Source organism: Cyprinus carpio, chromosome B10 (assembly GCF_018340385.1).
Source record: "Cyprinus carpio isolate SPL01 chromosome B10, ASM1834038v1, whole genome shotgun sequence".
NCBI lineage: Eukaryota > Metazoa > Chordata > Actinopteri > Cypriniformes > Cyprinidae > Cyprinus > Cyprinus carpio.
This window is the reverse complement of record NC_056606.1, coordinates 24374021-24401520: the sequence shown is the minus strand read 5'-3', so window position 1 is coordinate 24401520 and position 27500 is coordinate 24374021. Positions and strand designations below refer to the sequence as shown.

Below are 27500 nucleotides of genomic sequence, written 5' to 3'. Positions count from 1 at the left end.
CCTAGTATGTATTATTATTACACACAGCAGCTGTGGCATTATTGGAGGAACAAGCATCTAAATGACAGCGCAGGACAGGAAGGAAGCGCGCCTGACCTTCTGCGTGGTGCTGTTGGTGGTCTGGGTGCAGGGTTTGGTGAAGGTGATCTTCACCGGAGACATGTGCGGCGGCAGAGAGTTGGCGATGCTCTGCATCAGGTTGCTCATCTTCGGGCTTCCGCTCACCGGAACCGTGATGGTTTTGGAAATGGGCGTGGCCACTTTAGGCACCTCCTTCAGCAGCACGGGGGAGGAGCTAGATGAGTTGGTTCTCCGCCTCTTACGAGGTTTCTCATCCTCATCGGAGCAGCTCACGCCTGAGAGACACAACGAGACGACACACAGCTTCAATACAGTATTAAACAGGGATATAGTGTGTCGTTCTGACACGTCTGACACGTTTAATACTGTAAAGCTGCTTTGACACAATCTGCATTGTAAAAATCACTTTATAAATAACGGTGACTTGACTTGCAAGCCATCTTTTGAAAGTAACTGTCCCTTCAAATAACGTTTGTGTCGACTGCATCGTTTCTCCACTAGGTGGCGACAAGTGACTGATAAAAATGTGTTTGTCATTGAATCATTCAAGAGATTCGTTTAAAAACGCTAATTCATCCAGTAATGAAACAAGTGAAGTATTAAAAAGGGTCGATTTTAAACAAATTGTCCTCATTTGTAAGTCGCTTTGGATAAAAGCGTCTGCTAAAAGACTAATTGTAAATATAAGTATTTATGAGTGAGTCACTGAATCATTCATTTAAACAAATTTCATAATTTTAATATAAAAAATTGGTGTATTAAATATACTATGTTTTAATAAAGTTGTTCAAATTAAATATTACTAATCAAAAATTAAGTTTTGATATATTTACAGTAGGAAATGTACAAAATATCTTCATGGAACATGATCTTTACTTAATATCCTGATGATTTTTGACATAAAAGAGAAATGTATAATTGTGACTCATACAATTTATTGTTGTCTATTGCTACAAATATACCTGTGCTACTGATGACTGCTTCTGTGCTGCAGGGATACATGTTATCCAGAATCGTGCAGCTCTAGAGAAGAGCATGAAGTGTGAGTGTGTGTGTGTGTGTGTGTGTGTGTGTGAGAGAGAGAGAGAGAGACGTACTCTTGACGTAGACTGTACTCCCGCTGGGCAGCAGCACCACGTTTGAGGCAGGGCTGGCGGGTCGAGGGGATCTGACGGCTGCTGCTGCGCTGTAGCTGCTGGGAGCCGATGCGCTGGGTGGAGTGGAGGTGGTGCTGGTGTACGAATAACACACCACCACTGCAACACACACACACACACACACACACACACACAGTGAGGAACACACTTCCTGTCTCTGAGAGTGTGTATTATATTAACCACAAAACACAGATTACACAGACACAACTAGGGCAGTCAAAATAGCTGAAACGCAATTTGAATGTTGTACTTAAATATTAGCAATATTCAAATTATATTAGATTTTAAAAGGCATAATTTCAGTTAAGGGGGAAGAAAGCTTTTGGCTTGTCTCCTGATGCCACAAGAGGGCGCGTGGAGCAAAATATTACTAATGCACGTTTCTTCAAAGCAATAAAATAATGACTATATTTGAAAAAAGTGCATAGTGTCTAAAATAACGTTTATGAACCAATTATATTAATTACGTTGCTTAAACAACACTAAACAAAACGGCATCATGCATGTATGTATAGTTTAATGCAAAGGACCGAAAACCAATCACAGAGACTCCTTTCTTCATGTAAAAACATGAGATGCAGTGGGATGGGAGAAACCCGTCATAAAGTCCCGAGACGTGTTTTTTAAAAGTTGAACTTGTGTTAATTTTCCATGTCTTTCTAAACGTGCGTCTCTCTTGTGTGTGAGGCGAGTGCAGCGCTGATAGATGTCCCTCTAGAGACTGTGATAAATATTCATTCTGTGTGAACGGCTCGGTTTCAGTTTCACGTAAACAACATCTTCTCTGTATTGATGTTCTCTTTTTCTGCAATATTTTGAATGCGCCGCATCTAGTGGCTTCACTGGACAGGCTAAAAAAAAGCATTAAAATGCAACGACACCTACATCATCATCACATGATAAAGCTGCCTGACGCACACCTAACATTCAAACACAACCATCTTTTTATTTTAAATTCGAATTTTTTGACAGCCCTAGACACAACATATACAAAAAATGTGAAAAATAATAACAATAAATAATTATAATAAAAATAATGTTGTTATTATTCACTAAAAATAAAAATGTACTACTCAAAACATGGATTACTCGGACACAACATATGCAAAAAAATAAAGAAATTACAATAAACTAATAAAATAAACAACCACAGTGATGCTGTTTTTGTTATCATTAACTAAAACAAAACAATTTAGTTTTTAACTCAGATTAACCACAAAACCTAGAATACATAGACAACAGATACAAATTATTAATAATTATAAAATGATGTTGCTGTCAACTAAAACTCAACTTTTTAAAATTTATATACATAAAACATCTACAGTACCAAATAGTAGTAGTTAAGAATGCCTAATATAAAGCGTAAGCAAATAAAATATAAACAGATAAAAAACATAAAAAAATAAAAGGATGCAGAATTGATTCATGGACTGATTCTGAGATCTTCTGAATGTATGGTGATTCTCTCTGGAATGGATTCTGTTACGTATTCAGATTACTTTTTAAAGTAACTAGTAACGTAAAGCATTACTTTTTAATTTAGAAGGAGATATCTGAGTTAGTTTTTCAGTTACTTTGTTTCTGGTGTGTTGAGTGACAGCTCTGGTGTTGCCATGGTGACAGAAATCAGGAGTAAGTGCAGAGTGTTGTGTGTGAACATGATCTTACTGTAGTTCTAGACTAAATATCAACATGTGTTTTACCTCCAAAAACACATTCAGTGTTCCTCAAAATCAATAAAAACAGTCAAATACAAACTCAGAATATTAGACAAACCTGCAATAATTAAATATGTTAAATAAGACAAATATCATGTATGTATTTAATCTCATTTAATTAACGAATGTCTTTGCTGCTGACCTTCTTTGATCTAATTCAGTCGTACTAATAATCAAAAATGACACATTTGTGTTTGATTTGTGTTATTGCTGAATAGTGCTGAACTTTCTTCTCCTGCGTCATATTCTTCATGTGATTAGTTTGAGCGGCGCCCTCTACTGTACAGACGTGAATTTACACTTCCTTCAGCCTGAGCCGCATTCACTTCACTTCTGGTGTGAAAGCGCTTTTACATTTGTACAAGAAGAACTTTTTATATTAAAAACAAACAAGCAAGCCCCGCACAGATTTAAAGAGTAACTCAAAAGTAACATAACGCAGTAAGTAACGTAATTAGTTACTTTTTAGGGAGTAACGCAACATTGTAACGCATTACTTTTAAAAGTAGCCTTCCCCAGCCCTAATAATTACTGTAGTAGAGTAAGATCACTTGTACCTTCTTTGTTGGCGGTGTCGGCGGGCAGCAGCAGCGAGGCGTTCTGGTGCGCGGTCGCGTTGGCCATCGCATTAGCCATCACAGTGAAGGCCGTCTGAGGAACCAGTCTGGGCATGAGAGGAACCAGCCGCCGGCCCTCGATGGACCACTCCGACGAGCTGTTGGGCCCCGACATGCTGCAGAACACACCAGCATTATTCCATCTGCAGGTCACTGAAGCATAGAGCGCTCACATCTGACTAACACTGAGACTCACTGATACGCGATGGTGGTCAGGCGCTCGTCATTCACAGCTCTGCGCACCTCCGCTCGGTGACGCTCCGTCGAGATACTGACAGAACACACACACACACATCATCCTCAATACCACACTAACAACTATCACGTGCATATCCAACTTACACTACCAGTCAAGAGTTTTTAAAATAAAAGGTTTTTAAAGAAGCTCACAAAGCCTGCATTTATGTGATCCAATAGCTGTAATATTGTGAAATATTTTTACTATTTAGAATATCTGTTTTCTGTGTGAATCTCTGTTAAAGTGTAATTTATTTCTGTGATGCGCAGCTGTATTTTCAGCATCATTACTCCAGTCTTCAGTGTCACATGATCTTCAGAAATCATTCTAATATGATGATTTATTATTATTATCATCAATATTTAAAATAGTTGAGTACAATTCTTTGATGAATAGAAACAGCAAAAGATCAGCATTTATCTGAAATAAAAAGCTTTTGTAACATTATAAACTCTATCATTCAAAAGCTTGGAGCCAGTATTTGATGGGACTGGAGTAATGATGCTGAAAATTCAGCTTTGAAATCACACCAATAAATGAATTTTGAATAGATTCAAATAGAAAGCAGTTATTTTAAATAGTAAAAATATTTCACAATTTTACTGTTTTTGCTGTATTTCGGATCAAATAAATGCAGGCTTGATGAGCAGAAGAGACGTCTTTAATAGCGTTCAGTAACTCTTGACTGGTAGTGTACACTCACATAACTCTATATATATTAACAGAAGATCTGACTGATGGTTTATATTGTCTGCAAATTATGCTAGCGTTCAGCTTTAAACTATGGAAGCCCATTTCTACCACTGAACAAAAAATAAAAAAAATAATTGCAACTTTTTTTCCCTCACAACTGCTAGTTCTTGCAATTCTAAATGTTCTAGTTTCTATCACACAATCAGAAAAAATATAAGTCAGAATTGCAAGAAATAAAATTAAATTTTTTAATTGTTACTCTTTTAGTTTTGAGCAGGCTTCCACACTAAGCGGCTCAATGTGACTAGAACACACTGAGGTGTCAGAGACACTGTAGTTATGATGGAATGAAAGCTGGCCACTGCTTCTGTGCTGTGGAAGTGAAAGGTGTGTGACACCTCAGCACTCGAGTGAGTTCTCCCAGCAGCTCCTTCTTGTCTTTGGTGAGATCTCCTTGAGCACGCAGAGCGCTGATCACACCGGCGTACGCTTCCAGCTCTGAACACACACACACACACACACACACACGTGAGAGAGCTCACCATCGGCACACACTACAACACAGCTGCTTACACGCTTCTGCGAGTCTCACCCAGTTTGCGCAGGATTCGCTTGCACTCATCTCTGCTGAGGTCGAGCAGCGTGGGCCAAACCACCGGCATGCTGCCCGCTAACGGCTTCTCCTGCTGAATCATCAACTACACACACACACACACACTGCAGATCACCCTCTATATAATACAGCGCATTATAGGAATAGTTCACCCAAAAATGAAAACGTGCTCCCCCTCTGATCAGGATGAGTGTGTTTCTTCATCAGGTTTGTAGAAATGTAGCACTGCATCAGTGTCTCAGCAAAGTGAATGGGTGCCGTCAGAATGAGAGTCCAAACAGCTGATAAAAACATCACAATAATCCACAAGTAATCCACAGCACTCCAGTCCATCTGTTAACATCTGGAGAAGACAAAAGATGAAACACATCCAGCATTAAGATGTTTTTAACTCAAATACATAGAGTCTATAATCCATAATAACACTTCCTCCAGTGAAAAAGTGCATCTGCTGTTGTCTCTCACATCAAAATCCAGACACATATTTGTTCAGAGCTGTGTTTAAACGCTGCTTGATCTGTGCAGATTTCTCTCCTGATTCACACCAGAACACTTTTTCACTGGAGGAAGTGTTATTATGGATTATAGACTCAATGTATTTGAGTTAAAAACATCTTAATGCTGGATGTGTTTCATCTTTTGTCTTCTCCAGATGTTCACTGATGGACTGGAGTGCTGTGGATTACTTGTGGATTATTGTGATGTTTTTATCAGCTGTTTGGACTCTCATTCTGACGGCACCCATTCACTGCAGAGCATCCATTGCTGAGACACTGATGCAGTGCTACATTTCTACAAACCTGATGAAGAAACAAACTCATCCTGATCTCGGATGAACTGAGGGTGAGCATGTTTTCATCATATTTAATTGTTTTCTGAACACTTCTTTCAAACACACTCACCTCTGACAGACTGCTGATGCTGCACACTCTCTGCGGATCTAAGAGCCAATGATCTTCAAGAAAAGCATCATCACACACATTAAAGATAAACATGAAGGATTCTTAATGATGCAGAACATGAGCACACATTTGAAATCAACAAAGAAAACGGACCATTTATGCAAAAAGATACACAATATGTGATGTCTCGCGAGTATATTACATAAGCCCGCCAACATTTGCACATCAAAGCTCGTTCAGCCGCTCGCCCCGCCCACTCCTGCATAAAACATGAGCTCGCTCCAAGTGTTTTGATTGGCATCTACCAGTTTAAAGAGTTAATTACTGATGTGATCCGCTGAGGTCTGTGTATATTCTGTTTTAGAAATATTATCCGAGGCCTGTTTCATAAAACAAGTTTACTGAACTAAATCAACTGACAGTAAGCCCGACTAAATGAGATAAACCTGGCTTATCTGTTAATCTTGTGTTATGAAACAGGCCTCAGATCTGAATTCGGCGTTCATTTTGATCTGACTTTCACATAACATCAATATAATCGCGATTAGAGCTCCAAACCGACATGTTTATCAGACACACGGGTGTTTAATACCACTAACGCGTCTGAAGTGCTGCTTTTCTGTCGTGAGCTTTTATTGTGTTGTGTGCAGAAGTTAGCTTTAGCCTTTAGCTAGTCTGGAGTTTCACTCATCACACACACCCGAGCCGCGCGTGTGTGTATGTGTGTGAAATCACAGCTGATCACCAGAACAGACATCGCTGTGTCATTTCTAAAGTCAGCTGTGTGTTTATTCTACACTTACCTTCAGCTCTGCACTGTGCTTCAGCTCCGCCATGTTTATCCGACGCCAAAACACTCGGGCGGCGCTCTCAGCTGCCCGCGGGAAAACCCCGAAACAACACAAGAAAACACCAAAACTAAACAACCCCAGAGGGATTACACGGGCTGATATTTCCTAATACGTTTAACGCGAATTTTAGCGATGTTATTCAGCAGAAAACAAACATTTGAACGCGTCTGGATCTGATCAGGCACTGTGTGCGGCAGCTCTCGTCGATTGTTGACATTCTTTTGCACGCGCGTTATTGTATTGTGTTTAATACGCACTACATCACACTGAAGCGTGATATAGGTTTTTACCTTTAGTTTTTGTTTGGTATTTCCTCTATTGTATATGAAAGCCTTTGGCAATGTGAATGCAATTTTTGTAGTGCAAATAAAACACATTAAACAGGGTTTCTTCCACGAACTGAAGCATTAAATCAGAATAGAAAGTCTTAACATTACATAAACATTTATATCTCAGTATCTGTGTTTGGTTTTCCAGTACAAATATCTAAACATCCTTCAATCAAGACACATTTACTGGGGATGCAGAATAAATGTATTCAATCTTAGGAAACTGAACAACTTTAAACGAGTTTAAACAAACAAGAACAAATATCTGGGAATGAAAACAAGTTTCCTTTTGAATTAAGCTCTGGTTTTAATCATAAACTCACTTCATTTTGATGAAAGACTTCTTGGATAGTCTATATCTGGATTTATGAACCTTTAGATACTGTTTGCACTGGAAAACAAGGCTTGCAGTTTGATCATCAGAAGATGTTATCTCCATATTCTAATGTTTGAATTAGATGTTTAATCCTGTGAACTAAATTAAGACGTAATGGAGATCTGTAGTGACTCAAAGCATTGTTAGAGAAAGACATTTACACCTGGAGACCACACTGATGTATTGTGTTTCTGTTCTTAAACGTGTCTTCATAAATCCTGCAGAAACTCTGATTAAAACTTCAGAATTCCCAGAACATACCACCACAAAAACCTAAAAACAAATGTCTTTATTTACATCAAATACACTTTGATTCACTATTATTCCTCATCAACACAGATTAAAACCCATCTCAGTTTAAACTGATCCATTTCATCTGATGTAAGACTTCAATAACATGATAATCACAGTCACATCTCCAACAGATTATCCCACAAGCATCTCCATCAAACTATCCCCGGAGGTTAAAATGATGAGAGTATCAGCACAGTTCCTCAGAAACTCTCAACATGTGTCACTTTGTAAAGTCAAAAACTGTCAAATGTGACATTCGGCTCGTATGTTTACAAGACAAGACGACAAAAACAGGAATAATGCATTAATATACAAAGCTTAACTTATATAAATTCACATGAACATTATTTTCTCAAAAACAACAACACAAGATTAAACATATGTACCATACCCACAATAACAAACAATCAGAACAATCACCAACACACCGATCTCTGATCCCTTTATTCCTCTGTGATAATCAACATCATATTTCTGATTTAAATTAAGCCTTGACTGTAGTGTGATTGTAAACTAAATCTGTGTCCCTGCAGCACAGAAGCAGTCATCAGTAGCACAGGTATATTTGTAGCAATAGACAACAATACATTGTATGAGTCACAATTATACATTTCTCTTTTTATGCCAAAAATCATTAGGATATTAAGTAAAGATCATGTTCCATGAAGATAGTTTGTAAATGTCCTACTGTAAATATATCAAAACTTAATGTTTGATTAGTAATATGCATTGCTAAGAACTTCATTTGAACAACTTTAAAGATGATTTTCTTAATATTTAGATTTTTTTGCACCCTCAGATTCCAGATTTTCAAATAGTTGTATCTCAGAAATTTATTGTATTATTTTCTTAATATTCATCAATGGAGAGACTGGCTCTGTGGTCCAGGGTCACATATTCATCATGAGTGCTGCTCAGATCTTTTCATCCGTTATAGTCAGCGCTGGTCTGTCTGTGATCCTCTAAACACCGGCGGCTGTCACAGGAATGAACTTCTGCGCCTGATTGGCCCCGATCTCAGCCACATACAGCGCCGCGCTCTTCAGATCCACATCCAGCAGGTGCGGCTTGACGTCCTCGGCCAGCTGGATGCTGCTGACCACCTGACACTGACCGATGATGCCGATGGGCGGAGCCTCCAGCAGCATGATCTGATTGGAGTTTAACTGAGCCACCACCATGTACTTCTGGTCCGGCGTGAGCCTGCAGGTCACAAACACACATTATTATTATTATTATTATCACAGCTCAAACATCTGCAACACAGCCTGAGAGAGAGAGGGGGGGGGGGGGCGCTGGACAATACAGCAAAAACATTCAAATCTACATTTTTTTAGAACTTTTGACAGATTCTGGATTTTTAACTAGTCAGCTTGAAAATGTGACTACAACATGATTCGAGTAACTTGTTCTTTATTAACCCTCTTGTTAAAGAATATTCTATTCCGAGTGCAGCACACATGAAGATGTCAACATGATGTAAATGTTAAACAATCACTTGTTAAATATCTTTGCAGAAAAGATGCATGAGCTACAGCCACATCTTGTACAAACTTGTCTTATACATATGTGTTCAGAAATAATACGAGGAAAGTGCTTTAAAACAAATTCTCAAGAGTCAAGGTGATTCAGATTCAGAATGAGTGAAGTTATAACCACCAGTAGAGTATTATTATCTATAAATGTTCTGTAAAACAATGAACAGCAGCTTTCAGTCTGTCACCGTGATGCAAACATGAAATATCAGACATACAGCAGTACTTCTTCACAGGGTTTTATTTGATTGTGCTGCTTTTCCATTGTTTTTCTGTGTAAACATGGATGTGTTTGACTGTTGCGCTCGCGTCTCATGCATGAAACGCTTTCTAAAAACACGCCGCTCAAGTTAAGAGAAGTTCACTCTCATCTTCTTGCATTGTTTCCTCTTCCACTGACGCATCTTTATCAACACAAAAGTGCATTCTGTGTGAACTGCACCCAGCGCTATATTCTACTGATGTTCCTTCACAGAGCGCCTCACACGTGAGAAGTTTATCATTCTTATCTCTTTACTGTTATCTTTGTCATATTCTCAAAGTGTCTAATTCTAACGTTTGGTAATATTTCTAAACAAAATCATGATTCCTTGATTTATAAAAAATACAATTTTGGCGAAACATTAAATTTGAATTAATTGATAAAATCTGAAAAATGTCCCAGCTCTAGGGCAGGGGTTTAACACACCTGACGGAGTACGGCGCGTCCTCTTTAAAACAGCTGCCCCACGAGCCGAGCCAGTCCCCCGTCACCGAGTTAAACACCTGGATACGCTTGTTCCCTCTGTCTGCGACCCACACCTGAACACACAGCAGCACGAGAGGAGGAATACAGAACAGGTAACACTACGTCAGTCAACTACATTCACAACACACCTGACTGCTGTAATGTCGTCAAACAGGATCTTAAAGGAACAGTTCACCCGAAAATAAAATCTGCTGAAAACATGCTCACTCTCAGTTCATCTGAGATCAGGATGAGTGTGTTTCTTCATCAGGTTTGTAGAAATGTAGCACTGCATCAGTGTCTCAGCAATGCATCCTCTGCAGTGAATGGGTGCCGTCAGAATTTGTTTCATCTTTTGTCTTCTCCAGATGTTCACTGATGGACTGGAGTGCTGTGGATTATTGTGATGTTTTTATCAGCTGTTTGGATTCTCATTCTGACGGCACCCATTCACTGCAGAGCATCCATTGCTGAGACACTGATGCAGTGCTACATTTCTACAAACCTGATGAATCTTGGATGATCTGAGGGGGAACACATTTTCGTGTCGACGTCATTCAGAAACAGAATTGTGATCCTGGAGCACAAAACCAGTCATAAGGGTCAATTTTTTGAAACTGAGATTTATTTGTCATCTGAAAGCTGAATAAATAATCTCTCCATTGATGTGTGGTTTGTTAGGAGGACAATATTTGTCTGAGATACAACTATTTGAAAATCTGGAATCTGAGGGAGCAAAAAAAAAAATCTAAATATTGAGAAAATCATCTTTAAAGTTGTTCAAATGAAGCTCTTAGCAATGCATTTTACTAATCAAAAATTAAGTTTTGATATATTTACAGTAGAAAATTTACAAAATATCTTCATGGAACATGATCTTTACTTAATATCCTAATGATTTTTGACATAAAATAGAAATGTATAATTGTGACCCATACAATGTATTGTTGTCTATTGCTACAAATATACCTGTGCTACTTATGACTGCTTCTGTGCTGCAGGGACATAATTGAGGAAGAACACTGACACAAACCCTCTGGTAGCTGTCGACCACCACACTGTGAGGGATGTAGAACTGAGCGAGTCCCTGTCCTTTCTCTCCGTGCATCCACAACACCTGCAGATCTGACACACAAACAACATTCTCTATTCTGTGACTGAACAGTTTCACATACAAACCCTGATTTTCTATTAAAATGTATTCTATATTTAAGAAATGTAAGAGCAACTAATAAAATTACTTGCATATATTTTTTTTTTCAAACAAACTCATGTGTATGCACTAGGATTATTATAGTATAATAAAATTATTAAATAAAATATTTGTATATTATAATAAAGTTATTATTTTGATTATTTTTAATGATTATTTTAATTACTTTTATGTAAAGCACTTTGAATTACCATTGTGTATGAAATGTGCTATATAAATAAACATGCCTCGTCTTATTTTATATTATATTATTTCAGCTATTTGCCATGGCAACATTTCACTTTCTCATTTAGTTTAAGTTGATGCACTAAAATAACTAAAAAGAAAAAAAATAAATAAAAATTAAATATAAATATTAATAAAAGTAACCAAAACTCACAACAACATTATTTAAACATTTACTAAAATTTTAGTGAAACCGAAAAAAAAAAAAAAAAAAAAAGAATTAAAAACTATAATGATACCTTGATGATGCTAAAATAATGCTGAGACACACATACTGTCGATTAAGCAGAGATGTTTCGTGAGAAGTAAATGTGTGTAGAAATGTGAGATAATGAGAGCCAGTGATGAGATCACACCTCTGGAGAGTTTGATCAGGCGGTTGTTCAGGCCGCCGTCTCCGTCCACGATGTAGATTTCTCCAGAACTGTGGACGAAGATTTCAGCCGGCTGGTCGAACTGCAGCGGACTGAGAGAAGATCCGGCTCTCCCAGGAGATCCCAGCACCTGCAGCAGCTTCCCTGATGGAGAATACTGCTTCACCGTGTGTCCGTACGACCCTGAAACACACACACACACACACACACAGCTGTGTTACTCACACACACACAAACACACACACACACACACACACACACAGCCATGTTACTCACACACACACACACACACACACACACACACACACTTGAGCAGAGAAAAACCCACCGTTCCCCACATCTGTGATCCACACCGTCGGATCTGCGGATGCGTTGGCCAGGAAAATCCCATGAGGCATTTCCAGACTGCTGGTGTTCCAGGCCTGCAGGAAGTCTCCATCCGTGCTGAACACCAGCACTTTAGGGACGTTATCACCTCTCTGTCAGGAGCACACACACACACACACACACACACACACACACACACACACACACACACACACGGGAACATGAGGACCTCATCAGGATGAAGCGTGACGACTGATTTCTGACAAAAATATCCATTTAAAAAGTAACTGTGACTATATCTTGCAATTCAGATTTTTCTCTCAAATTGTGTCATAATTCTCTTTTTCTCACAATTGTGAATTTTATTGTGCAATTCTGCCTTTTTTTTTCTTGAAATTGCAAGTTTATATCAATTGTGACCCTTTTCTCAAATTTTGTGTATCGCACAATTCTGCTTTTTCTTGTTTCCTCCACAGAAAAAAAGTAATTGCAAAGTTTTATTTTGCAGCTTTTGAGTTCACATCTTGCAACTGTGACTTCTTTCTTGAAACTGTAGTTTTTATAGCACGATCCTAACATTTTTCTCGAATTGTGATTTTCTCGCAATTCTGCCTTTTTCTTCTCAAGTTGTGATTCGTCGCAATTCAGCCTTTTTCTTCTCAAGTTGTGATTCGTCGCAATTCAGCCTTTTTCTTCTCAAATTGAGAGTTCGTCGCAATTCTGTCTTTTTCTTCTCAAGTTGTGATTTGTCGCAATTCGGCCTTTTTCTTCTCAAGTTGTGATTTGTCGCAATTCTGACTTTTTCTTCTCAAATTGAGAGTTCGTCGCAATTGTGCCTTTTTCTTCTCAAATTGAGAGTTCGTCGCAATTCTGCCTTTTTCTTCTCAAATTGAGAGTTCGTCGCAATTCTGTCTTTTTCTTCTCAAATTGAGAGTTCGTCGCAATTCAGCCTTTTTCTTCTCAAGTTGTGATTTGTCGCAATTCGGCCTTTTTCTTCTCAAGTTGTGATTTGTCGCAATTCTGCCTTTTTCTTCTCAAATTGAGAGTTCGTCGCAATTCTGCCTTTTTCTTCTCAAATTGAGAGTTCATCGCAATTCTCTCTTTTTCTTCTCAAATTGAGAGTTCGTCGCAATTCTGCCTTTTTCTTCTCAAGTTGTGATTCGTCGCAATTCAGCCTTTTTCTTCTCAAATTGAGAGTTCGTCGCAATTCTGCCTTTTTCTTCTCAAGTTGTGAGTTCGTCGCAATTCTGTCTTTTTCTTCTAAAGTTGTGAGTTCGTCGCAATTCTGCCTTTTTCCTTCTCAAATTGTGAGTTCGTCGCAATTCTGCCTTTTTCTTCTCAAGTTGTGATTTGTCGCAGTTCTGCCTTTTTCTTCTCAAGTTGTGATTTCGTCACAATTCAGCCTTTTTCTTCTCAAATTGTGAGTTCGTCGCAATTCTGCCTTTTTCTTCTCAAATTGAGAGTTCGTCGCAATTCAGCCTTTTTCTTCTCAAGTTGTGATTCGTCGCAATTCAGCCTTTTTCTTCTCAAATTGAGAGTTCGTCGCAATTCTGCCTTTTTCTTCACAAATTGTGATTTCGTCGCAATTCTGCCTTTTTCTTCACAAATTGTGATTTCGTCGCAATTCTGCCTTTTTCTTCTCAAATTGTGAGTTCGTCGCAATTCAGCCTTTTTCTTCTCAAATTGAGAGTTCGTCGCAATTCTGCCTTTTTCTTCTAAAGTTGGAATTCGTCGCAATTCTGCCTTTTTCCTTCTCAAATTGTGAGTTCGTCGCAATTCTGCCTTTTTCTTCTCAAGTTGTGATTCGTCGCAGTTCTGCCTTTTTCTTCTCAAGTTGTGATTTCGTCACAATTCAGCCTTTTTCTTCTCAAATTGAGAGTTCGTCGCAATTCTGCCTTTTTCTTCTCAAATTGTGAGTTCGTCGCAATTCAGCCTTTTTCTTCTCAAATTGAGAGTTCATCGCAATTCTGCCTTTTTCTTCTAAAGTTGGAATTCGTCGCAATTCTGCCTTTTTTCGTTCTCAAATTGTGAGTTCGTCGCAATTCTGCCTTTTTCTTCTCAAGTTGTGATTCATCGCAGTTCTGCCTTTTTCTTCTCAAGTTGTGATTCGTCGCAATTCAGCCTTTTTCTTCTCAAATTGAGAGTTTGTCGCAATTCTGCCTTTTTCTTCACAAATTGTGAGTTCGTCGCAATTCAGCCTTTTTCTTCTCAAATTGAGAGTTTGTCGCAATTCTGCCTTTTTCTTCTCAAGTTGTAAGTTCGTCGCAATTCTGCCTTTTTCTTCACAAATTGTGAGTTCGTCGCAATTCTGCCTTTTTCTTCTCAAGTTGTGATTCGTCGCAATTCAGCCTTTTTCTTCTCAAATTGTGATTCGTCGCAATTGTGCCTTTTTCTTCACAAATTGTGAGTTCGTCGCAATTCTGCCTTTTTCTTCTAAAGTTGTGAGTTCGTCGCTATTCTGCCTTTTTCTTCTAAAGTTGTGATTCGTCGCAATTCTGCCTTTTTTTTCTAAAGTTGTGAGTTCGTCGCAATTCTGCCTTTTTCTTCTAAAGTTGTGAGTTCGTCGCTATTCTGCCTTTTTCTTCTAAAGTTGTGATTCGTCGCAATTCTGCCTTTTTTTTCTAAAGTTGTGAGTTCGTCGCTATTCTGCATTTTTCCTTCTCAGATTGTGAGTTCGTCGCAATTCTGCCTTTTTCTTCTCAAGTTGTGATTCGTCGCAGTTCTGCCTTTTTCTTCTCAAGTTGTGATTTCGTCACAATTCTGCCTTTTTCTTCTCAAATTGTGAGTTCGTCGCAATTCTGCCTTTTTCTTCTCAAGTTGTGATTCGTCGCAATTCTGCCATTTTCTTCTCAAATTGTGAGTTTGTCGCAATTCTGCCTTTTTCACAATATTGTACGTTTTTATCTCACAATTATTTTTATCTGAAATTGTTTTTACATCTTGCAATTCTGACCTTTTTCTTGGAATTGTGAGTTTACAGTATCTCAACATCTCTATATTCTGCCCCTTTCCCCTCAGAACTGTGAGCAGCAGTCCTCCCTCACCTGAGCCACATACACCAGACCGGCCAGATGATTGACCGCCACACCGAACACCTGTCCAGTGAAGTACTCGGGGTTCTTGGGCCAGGAGATGTCCAGCTTATACAGCGCTCGTCCAGAGACCCTGACCTCACTCTGAGACCTGGACTCCACACGCACCTGAGGACACAGAACATGACAGATCCTCCACACACACACCAAACCTTCATGTACTCAACCAATAATAACTAAATATAACTGCACACTGCGGTAATATCACGCATTTTACACACGTACCATTACATTCTTATGGTATTCAACTTTTTTTTTTCTGTCTACCAACACACAAAGTACCAAAAGGGTTTTACCATAGTACCGCCAGGGTTTTATTTACCTGTACCATGCTAGTACTATGGTAAGTTACTCTTTAAAATAACAATCACGTAGCACCACGGTATTTAAACATAGTTATACGCGATGAATTCTGAAGTTGTACACACACATCATGTGATGTTCACTCTCAGGTGTGTCGTGTCATGTTAAATACCGAACATTTATCATCAGTCCTCATTTATCAATCAGTCTCCACATCGATCGATCAGACTCACGTGGGTGAAGATGGTGACGAGGGTGGTGTTGATGTGGTGGAGTATTTCAAACAGCAGCAGCTGCGCCTTCTCATAGAGATCGATGATCATCAATCAATCACTGCACTTCCTGTTTTGAACACGTGACGACTCCTCGAACCTCATTGGTTCACACTTGACACCTGCGCAGCACAAAATGAATCATTTCTTTCTTTTTTTTTGAGCAAACTAAGTATATTTCATGTAAAACAACCTGATTTCATTTAATGATGAGAGACACGATTATATATATGAATTTGCTGCAGATGCTGATATTTATTATATGATGAAATCTGCTGCTTGTAAATCAATGAGATCTTTATAACAGTACAGTAGATACTGATATAAAATGATCTAAATATCAGTCTGTGCTCTATATCTGCAGTAATGTGTCTCAGTGAGATGAGATGTAAATGATCCAAACATATAATGCAGTGATTGAGAGATGAAGAAATAAAGGCTCCTCAGAAGATGTGAGATGTTCTGGAGGCTTGTGAAGATCATTCCTCCGCTGAGGAACAGTGAAAAGTAAAGCTTCAGGAAACAAACGCTCCTCAAAAGATCCTGATGATCAGATTTGAGACTCTAAACATGATTGATGGAGAATCAAGTAAAGCTGAGCTCCTTCAGTCCAGTAGTTGTTTGATAATTTTGAGACCTCAGTACCTTTATAGGGTTAATAAGCCAAAATATGAGACATAAACTAGGAAGTGAAACGCTCCAGTTTTTTGTTTTTGGCTTCTGTGGTTAAAAAAAATGTGATGCTTTTAGTTTCTATTACGATCAAACATTAGAATAAAAAATGATGTTGATTAGTGCTGTCAAACTATTAATCGCTTTTGTTTACATAATGTGTGTGTACTGTGTATATTTATTATGTATGTATGAATAAATACACACGCATGCATGCTATATTTAAGAAAAATATATATTTTAAATATATGCATATATAATAAATTATATGAATATAAATATTTTCTAAGTATATACTGTATGCATGTGTATTTAAACATGCTTCATAAAATGTGTACAGTGTACAAAAATATCATGTAAGCAAAAATTTTTTTTTTTGTTGTTATTAGTTTTTTGGCAGTATTATGTAGTGAATGATGCACAGGCTGAATATGTGCAGATCTGCTAATTCTTCTTCATGTGTTTTGTATGTTGGCAGGGCTTGTAGAAACATTTAATTCAAACAGATCATGTATGCGTTTGTAGTGGAAGCAGATCTGATCCTAAAAAACCGAGCAGGATGAAAGGACACATGATCACTGGGTGGTCAGTCTAAAGGACAGGGGTGTTGAAGTCTTTAATGTTTGTAGATTCTAATCATGACACTAGTGTTTTTCTCTGTGAAACAGCCTTAAAATCACACGCTGTTCAACATCCAGACGTATGATTAGAGATCGTAATCACAGCAGCGTGTTTGGCTTTACATTCTGAGCACCGCTAATTAATACATTCATCGAGTTGAGAGATCCATCTGTACACAGAAACACACCACGTGACTTCAGTCGCCTCGCTCTGTCCATTATGATGCATTATGGGACGGTCGTCGTCGGCAGAGACGAGGCGTGGGACAGTCTTCAGCAGAGACGGTCTGGGACTGTGTTAAGTGGGGGACCGGCCCGGAGTCCTCCACGTCCTGACGGCTCACTGAAACACAAGCACAGCATTAATGAGAGCTGCACTCCTCGCTCTCTGACAGCAGAAACACCGCTACGCATGTAAAGTAGTTCAGTATGTTTGAAATATCACAGCTCTGTTCAAAACATATATTAACTCTTTCCCTGCCAAACCACTGAATTTTCCATGTTTTTCACTGTTATACACTAGGGGGGCGCTGTTACACATCTCCTGAATGAGTCTAGAATCACTCGATCAAAAACACAGACCATGAAGACACAGAAACGAGACATCTCATATGGAAGCATATACATATGAAAAATAATGTGATCATCAAACACTAACGGCGTATAAATGAAAACAGCCTGATGCTAGCGAGGGAAGTGTGGATCCAGAAAGTGTTAAAGGACTGTGAAGCTTTGGGAGACATTACTGCAGCTTTACTTTGATAATATCACTGAATATGATCCAGATGTAGTGTTTGATACAAATGTGATTTTCTCAGCTTTTTGCTCTTTTTATGAAACCTACCTACATACAAGGTTGATAAAAAACAATGCTTGAAGCTGGAAATAAAACTGTTGTTTTTTTAATTTTATGAGTTCTTTATTTTGATGTATTGCATGTCCAGATATTCTCACAGCAAAATATTCTGGGGGCCTTGAGAAAATCAGCAAAAAGGGCCGGTGGCTGGCAACTTTTTTTTTAAAACTCTGTGTCGGGGAAAGAGTTAAAAGAAAAAAATTCATAAATAAAATAACAGGAGCGTTTCAAAGTGGCTTATTGGAAAACTAGTGTGCAAACATTTTTCCTACTTCATCACAAGCTAATAACATGCTTGTCAGCATTAAAAGGTATAATTGCTTGCTTTTATGCAATGCAAATTTTTGTTTGTGATGAAAATAACAGCAACAAACAGAAGAGGGAGGCGGGGGGCTTACTCTTTTACAAAGGAGTATATGAACTCGTATATGAAATAATGCTTTTTTTAAATAAAGGCATACAAGAAGACATTTACAAGCAAAATTACAAAATCCCTAAGGATACATTGTGATGGATTGCGATGATTTCGCGTTCGCTCACAAAACTATTGCGTTACCCCGAGAGATTGTGCATTTGTTCATTAAAAAAAAAATTGTGCTTCCCATCGAACTCCCGTTCTCCTCTTTGTGAACAACATTTGCATTTGTTTTGCAAAACACTTGAGTTAATTCGTAAAACATATGCATTTGTTTGTAACACATTTGCGTTCGTAATCACACCTTTTGTGCCTGTTTCGCAAAAAAATTACATTTGTCCGTAAATCATATTTGTCCCTTCGTAAAAACAATTGCGTTAGTTTGAAAAACATGTTTCTTCATAAAACATCTGTGTTAGTTTGTAAAACAATTGAGTTTGCAAAATATGCGTTTGTTCATAAATTGTTTGTTCCTTTGTAAAACATTTGCGTTCATTTCGGAAAACACATGCATTCGTTCGTAAAACATTCGCATTTGTCCTCAAAAAATTAGCTTTCATCCAAAAATCATATTTGTTTCTTTGTAAAATTGCGTTTTCTTGCAAACAGTTTGCTTGTAATAAAAAAAAAAAAAAAGCTTTAGTTTGTAAAACATTTGAGTTGCATTTTTTCGTAAAATGTTTGTTCCTTTGCAAAACATTTGCTTTTATTCAGAAAACATGCATTTTTTCTTAAGCATTAACGTTTTGTCCATATCAAAAAACCTTCGGGTTCTCTTCCGAAACACTTGTTCACTCATAAAATATTCACATTTCTCTGAGAAACTTTGCGCTGCCTTAATAAACTTTGTGTCTGCTCACAAATGGAATATAGTTACCCCACCTCATATTATTTCCTTTATGAAAGTTTAAGACGATTGTTAGACAATTTAAGAGTTTTGATGACCCGAGGGACATTTTTTTTTTTAACTTGCACACGTGTCACGACATAGACTTTGGACTCACGCTTGTCTGGCGGCGTAACAGTGATGCTCTGCGCTGTGAACTCATCGTCGAAGTAGGCGCGTGTCCGTCTCTGACGTCACCTGCGGTTTAAAGGGCTGGGCACCAGCGGCAGAAGAAACAAACACCCAGACGTCATAATCTGCGGTCCGAACCCTTCCACACAAACTCACGATCAGAAGCACCTTCTTCTGCAGCACGTCCTCCCAGTGAATACCGGAGAAGAACTTGTGCCCCATCACTTCTCTGGCGTCTTCAGGTCCGCCGCCGAGCCTGCAGCCAATCAGAAGCAGTCATGTATATCACCCAATCACAATCACGAAGAAGCTCCAGTCCATACACAGTGGAGGCCAAAATCATTACAACACTAGTATTCTCCAGCAGCTGAAAAATGGTTTTAAGTCAGTTATTTCTATCTTTTTTCTGTAGTGTGTCATTAGGAAATATCAGTTTACATTTCCAAACAGTTCATTTATCCATTATGTTATAATGCAGTGAGATGTTTGTGCTTGGCACACAGAGATGTGATCTGATCATCATCAGTCTGTTCTGGAGTCACATGAAGAAACAGAACAAACTGAGACAGACTCAATCCAGAAGAACTGTTGTCTCCGAGACGATCTTGCGAGAAAGCTTACAGAGCTGTTAAAGTTTGAGGGCACTGTGTGTAAAAAATACTTTGTAAAATGAGGATAAGCTGTCAAAAACAGATTTTCTTTATTAATTAACTAAATTTAATCATCATGTTGGTGGAGCATGCTCTCGGTGTTTAGAGCAGGTTTTGTCCTCGGTGCACTGTGGTTGAGCAGAGTTTTCTCAGGAGCTTTGCAGGAAGGTTTCCTTTTCTCGAAGACGTTCTCGGAGACGACAGTTCTTCTGGATTGAGTCTGTCTCAGTGTGTTCTGTTTCTTCCATGTGACTCCAGACACACTGATGATGATCAGATTCACATCTCTGTGTGCAGCACCAACATCTCACGGCATATTAACATTAATGGCTACAAATGAATGTACACTGATATTTCCTTCTGACCGAACTACAGCAAAAGAAGAAATAATTGAAATTTTAGCTGCTGAGAATACTAGTGTTCTAATCATTTTTGTCCCCCCTCCCGTTCTCATATACAGGTATCAGGTCAAAAGTTTGGAAACATTACTACATTTTAATGTTTTTGAAAGAGTTTCTTCTGCTCATCAAGCCTGCATTTATTTGATCAAAAAATACAGAAAAAAAAACAGTAATATTGTGATATATGTATTACCATTTAAAATAATTGTTTTTTAAATTTATTGTACTTAAATTATCACTTTATTTCTGTGATTGCAAAGCTGAATTTTTAGGATCATTATCACATGATCCTTTCGAATCTTCTATCTAATATGATGATTCATATCAAAGTTGGAAACAGTTCTGCTGCTTAATATTTTTTCAGAAACATGTGCATTACTTTTTAGGATACTTTGATGAATAAAAAGTAAAAAAAAAAAAAAAGAAGCTTAGGTTTTTAAAATATAAATATTGTTGTAATAACAATATAACACTACTGGTCAGTAATTTGGGGTCATCTCATTTTTTTTTTCTTTCTTTTTTTTAATAAAATCAATATTTTTTTTCAGCAAGGATGTGTTAAATTGATAAAAAGTGATAGTAAAGAAAATATTATTATTAGAACGTATATATTATTAGAATTTTTTTTTTTATTTTGAAATAAATGCAGTTCTTTTTAACCTTTTATTCATCAAATCTATTAGACAGCAGAACTGTTTCCAACACCTCATAATAAATCAGAAATATTAGAATGATTTCTAAATGATCATGTGATAAGACTGGGATGTTACATGTGACACTGAAGGGCTGGAGTAATGATGCTGAAAATTCAGCTATTGCATCACAGGATAAATTGTTTTTTTTTTTAAAGTAAAGTTATTCAAATAGAAAAACTATTATTTTAGTTGTAATAATATTTCACAATATTTACTGTTTTTTGCTGTATTTTTTGATCAAATAAATGCAGGCTTGATGATGCAGACGAAAAAGCTTCTTTCAAAACATTAAAAATAGTTAATGTTTCCAAACTTTTGACCTGTACTGTAATATAGGTAATATATATAAATATAATATGTATGAAGAGATATGTGTATGCCCCTCTGTTTGGGGTCTTTCCGCAGCAGGCCCGTCAGCACATCGCTTTGGCTTCGGGCGAGAGGCTCTTGGGGAAACGGATCTCCTCCTCACGATGAGCTCGAAGAGCCGCTCGTTGGTTACCTGATTGTAGAAGGGCAGTTCGTCCCACAACATCATCCGTACATCACCACCCCCCAGACCCCACCAGTCCACCCGCTCAGGGCCGTAATCATTGTTCCGCACAGCACCTCGCACACCACTCGGACATCGTGTCACAACGCTCCAGATCGGATGCACAAGATTACATTTATTACTAGACACATGTTTTTTACCTCCGGCGCAAGGTATCATGGGGTTCCGCCAGAACAGTCCTCAATGGTGGCCTCATCCGGTGATTTCCCTCCTTACAGAGACCAAAGTCTGTGAGCTTCATATGTCCGTCTTTAATCCAGCAGGAGGTTCTCCAGCTTGAGAGAACACCGCACCTGATCTCCTCATTCAGCCACATAACGACACTATCCCGTCTTCTGTACCCCTGCGCTTTCGCCGCGGAACAATTTGTTTTCACCGAGATGGTTTTCACAAACGTGATTTTTATACCACTGTTCAAAAAACAAAACTAATCTTGTGTTACATTTTTAAATGGCAATATCGTCAATATTGTCTAGTTTTGATCAATGTCACACAATAATAATAAGTTCTAATCAGAACTGTTTTTGCGGTCTCTGATCAACACCAGCACCAGACTGTTTCTGAACTAATATCAGATGATTCAGTGACTCATTTCATAAAAAACAACCAACTGCCTGCTTTCCTAAATGAATCATCTGAATAAATGAATCAGTTGACACGAATGATTCACTGACTCACTCATTTAAGACAGTGAATATTGCACCTGACGATTGACTTTTTTAGTTTTCATAAGTAATAGATTCATTTCATTTAATTTTTTTTTTTTCATATTTAAATATTTCAATTCTCAAACAAAAATACAGCATTTCCTTTTATTTCTGCAATTGTTTCCATCATATATTCGTCTTAAACTACTTCTTCTTTGGTCATTCGATGTTAACACTTTTCCTTTCATTTAAGACACATAATGACATAAATGATCTGTTGGGGTAATTCCTCCGCCCAAACTGATTTACTTTAGATTATTATTATTCAGCACGTCATGTTCATTAATTAGATTAACACTTTTTAATCTTCATCACTTGTTTAACCACCCTTAGAGGCAGAAATGACTAAATAAAATCCAGCAAGCAGCTGTTGCTTGTGGCGGCTGACCTTCAGGTCCCCTGTAAGAACCCGTTTCTGTTTCTTTGAGTTGCAAGATAGTCCAGAGCCGAGACGATCTCAGCGCCGTAGAAGCGCGCTCTGTCCTCAGAGAATCCACGCTCCAGAGACAGATGGACAGAACAGCTGCGGACGCGATACACGTCAGAACCACACGGGAGAGAACAGCAAACGCAAGCGTCCTGACTGACATCGCACAGCTCATAGGCTCTTCCACCGTTAGCGTACTCCATCACAAAACACAGCCGGTCAGGGGTTGGGTCTGGAATGCTTATTTATAAGAGTCTGAAACACAACAGAGAAGCGTCATCACACACACACACACACTCGCTCACCACACCCACACACACACACCAACACACTCGTCGTCTCGCGTCACACTCAACACTCGCACACACACACAGCGCTCACACACACACACATCGCACCACCACACACACACCACACACACACTCACCAGCACTCCGCCACACACACACTCGCACACACACACACACCACAAACCGCTCTCTCGACCACACACACACACACACACACAAACCACAGCTGCTCTCTCTCAACACACTCTCTCTCACGAAAACACACACACACATGCTCCTCTCCTGAAACACACACTCTCTCTCATCACACACAACACCCACTCTCACACACCACACACCAACTCGGTTCGCCCCCACTACAACAGCACAATTCTCTCTAGAACCTCAGCACACTCACTCTCACAAGTCCCACACACACACACAACACACACACACCCACACCCACCACACTCATCACAAAATACGCCACACACTCACTCTCACACACACACCAACACCCTCACCATCACCCACACCCCTCCCCAACCCCCCCCACACCCCCCACCCCACCCACACACTCACACCCCCCCCCAACACCAGACCCCCTCCCTTCCACACCCACACCCACATACCCCACACACACCACCACTCTCCACACACCACACCCACACAACTCTCACCCACCCCACACACTCACCTCTCCCCCACACCACACCCTCTCTCTCACACACACACCCACCACCACCTCTCACCCACCCACACACTCTCACACACACCACACACACCCCACCCACACACCCACCCAACTCTCTCACAACACACACAACACTCCTCTCACACCCACCACACACACCACTCTCCCACACACACACCCTCTCCCTCACACACACCCCACACCCCCACACACACCCACACAACTCTCCCACCACACACACCCCCTCCCCACCCCACACCAACCACCACACCCCCTCCCTCCCTCTCTCACCCCACCACCCCACACCCTCCCCTCACACCCACCCCCCACCCCACCTCACACACCCACCACACACCACACACCCACACACACACCACACACTCCCCCCCCCACCCCACCACACACCCACCCACCCACCCCACCACAAACACACCCACACACCCACACACCCCTCCCCACACACAACACACCCCACACACCACACCACACTCCACCACCACACACACCCACACCCCTTTCCCACACACCCCCCACACCCACACACACACCCCCCCCCACACACAACCCCTCTCCCCACACACACCCCCACACACCCACACACCCACCACACCCACCCACCCCCACCCACACCCACACACACACCCTCACCACCCCCACCCCTCCCCCCACCCACACCCACACACCCCCCCTCTCTCACACCCCCCCCCCCACACCCACCCACCCACACCCACCCACACTCCCACACACACACCCACACACACTCCCCACCCCCACCCCACACACACCCACCACCCCCCCCACACCACCCACCCCCACACACACCACACCCCCCACCCCACACCCACACCCCCCCCCCCCCCCCACCCACACACACACCCCACCCCCCCCCCACCCCCCACCCCCACACACCCCCACCGCCCCCCCACACACCCACCCCCACACCCCCCCACACACAAACACCCCCCTCCCCCCCCCCCCCCCCCCACCCACCCCCCCCCCCCACCACCCCAACCCCCCCCCCCCACCCCCCACCCCCACACTCCCTCACACCACCAACCCCCCCCCCCCCCCCCCCCCCCCCCCCCACACCCCACACACACCCCCAACCCCCCCCCCCCCCCCCCCACCCCACCCACACCCCCCCCACACCCACACCCCCCCCCCCACCCACCCCCCCCCACCCCCCACACACCCACCCCCCCCCCCACACCCCCACCACACACACACCCCCCCCCACACCCCCACCCACACCAACCCCCCACACCCACCACCACACCCACACCCCCACACACCCCCACAACCCCCCCCACCCCACCCCCACCCCACCCCCCCCTCACCCCCCCCCCCCCCACACCCCCCCACCACCCCCCCACACACACCACCCCCACACCCCCCCTACCCCCCCCCCCCACCCCCCCCCCCACCACCCCACCCCCCCCACACCACACACACCACCCCCCACACACCCCCCCCCACACCCCCCCACCACCCACCCCCCCCCCCCCCCCCCACCCCCCCACCCACACACACACTCCCCCCCCCACACACCACACCCCCACCCACCACCCCCCCCCCCCCTACCCCCCCCCCACCCACCCACACCCCCACCCCCCCCCCACACACCCACCCCCCACACCACCCCCCCCACCCCCCACCCCCCCCCCACCCCCACCCCACCCCCACACCCCCACACCCCCCACCACACCCCCCCCCCCCACACCCCCACACCCCACCACCCACCCCACCCACCCCCCACCCCCCCCCCACACACACCCCCCCCCCACACACCCCACCCACACACCCACCCCCCACCCCCCACACACACAACCCCCACCCACAACACCCCACACACAACCCCCCAACCCCCCAACCCCCCCACCCCCCCACCCCCCCCCCCCCCCCCCACACACCCCCCCCCCCCCCCCCCACACCCACAACCACACACCCCACACCCCCCCCACACACAACCCCCCACCCACACCCCCCCCCCCCCCACCCCACACACACCCCCCACCCCACCACCCCCCCCCCCACACACCCCCCCCACACCCCCCCCCCCCCCCCCACCCACCACCCCCACCACCCCCAACCCACACCCCCCCACCCCCACCCCCCACACCCCCCCCCCCACACACCCCCCCCCCCCCCCCACCCCACCCCAACCCACCCCCCCCCCCCACCCCCCCCCCACCACACACCACCCCCCCCCCCCCCCACCCCCCCCACCCACCCACACCCCCCCCCCCACCCACACCCACACACCCCCACCCCCACCCCCAACCCCCCACCCCCCCCACCCCCCCCCCCCCCCCACCCCCCCCCCCCCCCCCACCCCCACCCACACCCCCCCACACCACCCCCCCCCCCCCCCCCAACCCCCCCCCACCACACACCCCCCACCCCCCCCCCCCCCCCCCCCCCCCACACCCCCACCCCACCACCCCCCACCCCCCCCCACACCCACCCCACACACCCCCCCCCCCCCAACCCCCACCCACCCCCCCCCACACCCACCACCCCCCCCCCCCACCCCCACACCCCCACCCCCACCCCCTACACCACCCCCCCCCCACCCCCCCCCCCCCCCCCCCCCCCCCCCCCCCACACACACACCCCCCCACCCCCCCCCCCCCCCCACCCCCCCCCCCACCCCCCCCCCCCCACCCCCACCCCCCCACCCCCCCACCCCCCCCCCCCCCCCCCCCCCCCCCCCCCCCACCCCCCCCACACCCCCCCCCACCCCACACACCCCCCCACCCCCCCACCCCCAACCCCCCCCCCCCACACACCCCACCCCCCCCCCACACCCACCCCCCCCCAACCCCCCACCCCCCCCCACCCCACCCCCCCACCCCCCCCCCCCCCCCCCCCACCCCCCACCCACCCCCACCACCCCAACCCACACCCCCCCCACCACAAACCCACACCCACCCCCACCCCCACACACACACCCCCCCCCCCCCACACCACCCCCCCCCCCCCCCCCCCCCCCCCCAACCCCCCCCCCCCCCCCCCAAACACCCCCCACCCCCCCCCCACCCCCCAACACCCCCCCCCACCCCCCCCCACACCCACCACCCACAACCACACACCACCCCCCCCCCCCCCCCCCCCCCCCCCCCCACCCCACAACCCCCCCCCCCACCCCACCCCAACACCCACCCCAACCCCCCCCAACACCACCCCAACCACACCCCCCCCACACCCCCACCCCCACCACCCAACACCCCACCCCCCCACCCCCCCACACCCCCCCCCCCCCCACCACACCACCCCCCCACCACCCCCCCCCACCCTCACACCCCCCACACAAACACCACCCCCCACACACCCCCCCCCACCACACCCAACCCCCCCACCCACCCACACACACCCCCCCCACCCCACAAAACCCCCCACCCCCCCCACACCCCCACCACACCCACCCCCACACAACACCCACACCCACCCAACACCCCCCCCACACACACCCCACCCCAACACCCCCCCCCACCACACCCCCCCCCCCCCCACCACCACCCCCCCCCCCACCCACACACCCACCCCCCCACACCCACCCCCCCCCACACCCCCCCCCACCACA

At 43.7% G+C, this 27500-nt stretch overlaps 2 protein-coding genes across 4 annotated transcripts in view; both read right to left on the bottom strand.

The window, feature by feature from the left end:
- The window catches only part of emsy (EMSY transcriptional repressor, BRCA2 interacting), a 23403-nt gene extending 16314 nt beyond the window's left edge, over positions 1-7089 (bottom strand). For 2 of the 3 annotated variants that reach the window (XM_042733333.1, XM_042733336.1), the window contains exons 1-8: positions 6826-7088; positions 6023-6075; positions 5100-5205; positions 4906-5005; positions 3773-3847; positions 3517-3692; positions 1179-1337; positions 97-356 (exon numbers count right to left, since the gene is read on the bottom strand). In XM_042733333.1, the coding sequence (XP_042589267.1) occupies positions 97-356; positions 1179-1337; positions 3517-3692; positions 3773-3847; positions 4906-5005; positions 5100-5202 (873 nt within the window). In that variant the 5' untranslated portion in view covers positions 5203-5205; positions 6023-6075; positions 6826-7088. Of the gene's footprint in view, positions 1-96; positions 357-1178; positions 1338-3516; positions 3693-3772; positions 3848-4905; positions 5006-5099; positions 5206-6022; positions 6076-6825 lie in introns of all 3 variants that reach the window. The other variant, XM_042733334.1, reaches the window with a different exon arrangement.
- Positions 7090-8732: 1643 nt separating this feature from the next.
- Positions 8733-27500, bottom strand: part of LOC122138773 (NHL repeat-containing protein 3-like) — a 93420-nt gene continuing 74652 nt past the window's right edge. The window contains exons 2-7 of the mRNA XM_042733343.1: positions 15318-15473; positions 12275-12425; positions 11929-12129; positions 11168-11259; positions 10096-10208; positions 8733-9075 (exon numbers count right to left, since the gene is read on the bottom strand). Of these exons, the coding sequence (XP_042589277.1) occupies positions 8835-9075; positions 10096-10208; positions 11168-11259; positions 11929-12129; positions 12275-12425; positions 15318-15473 (954 nt within the window). The 3' untranslated portion in view covers positions 8733-8834. The remainder of the gene's footprint in view (positions 9076-10095; positions 10209-11167; positions 11260-11928; positions 12130-12274; positions 12426-15317; positions 15474-27500) is intronic.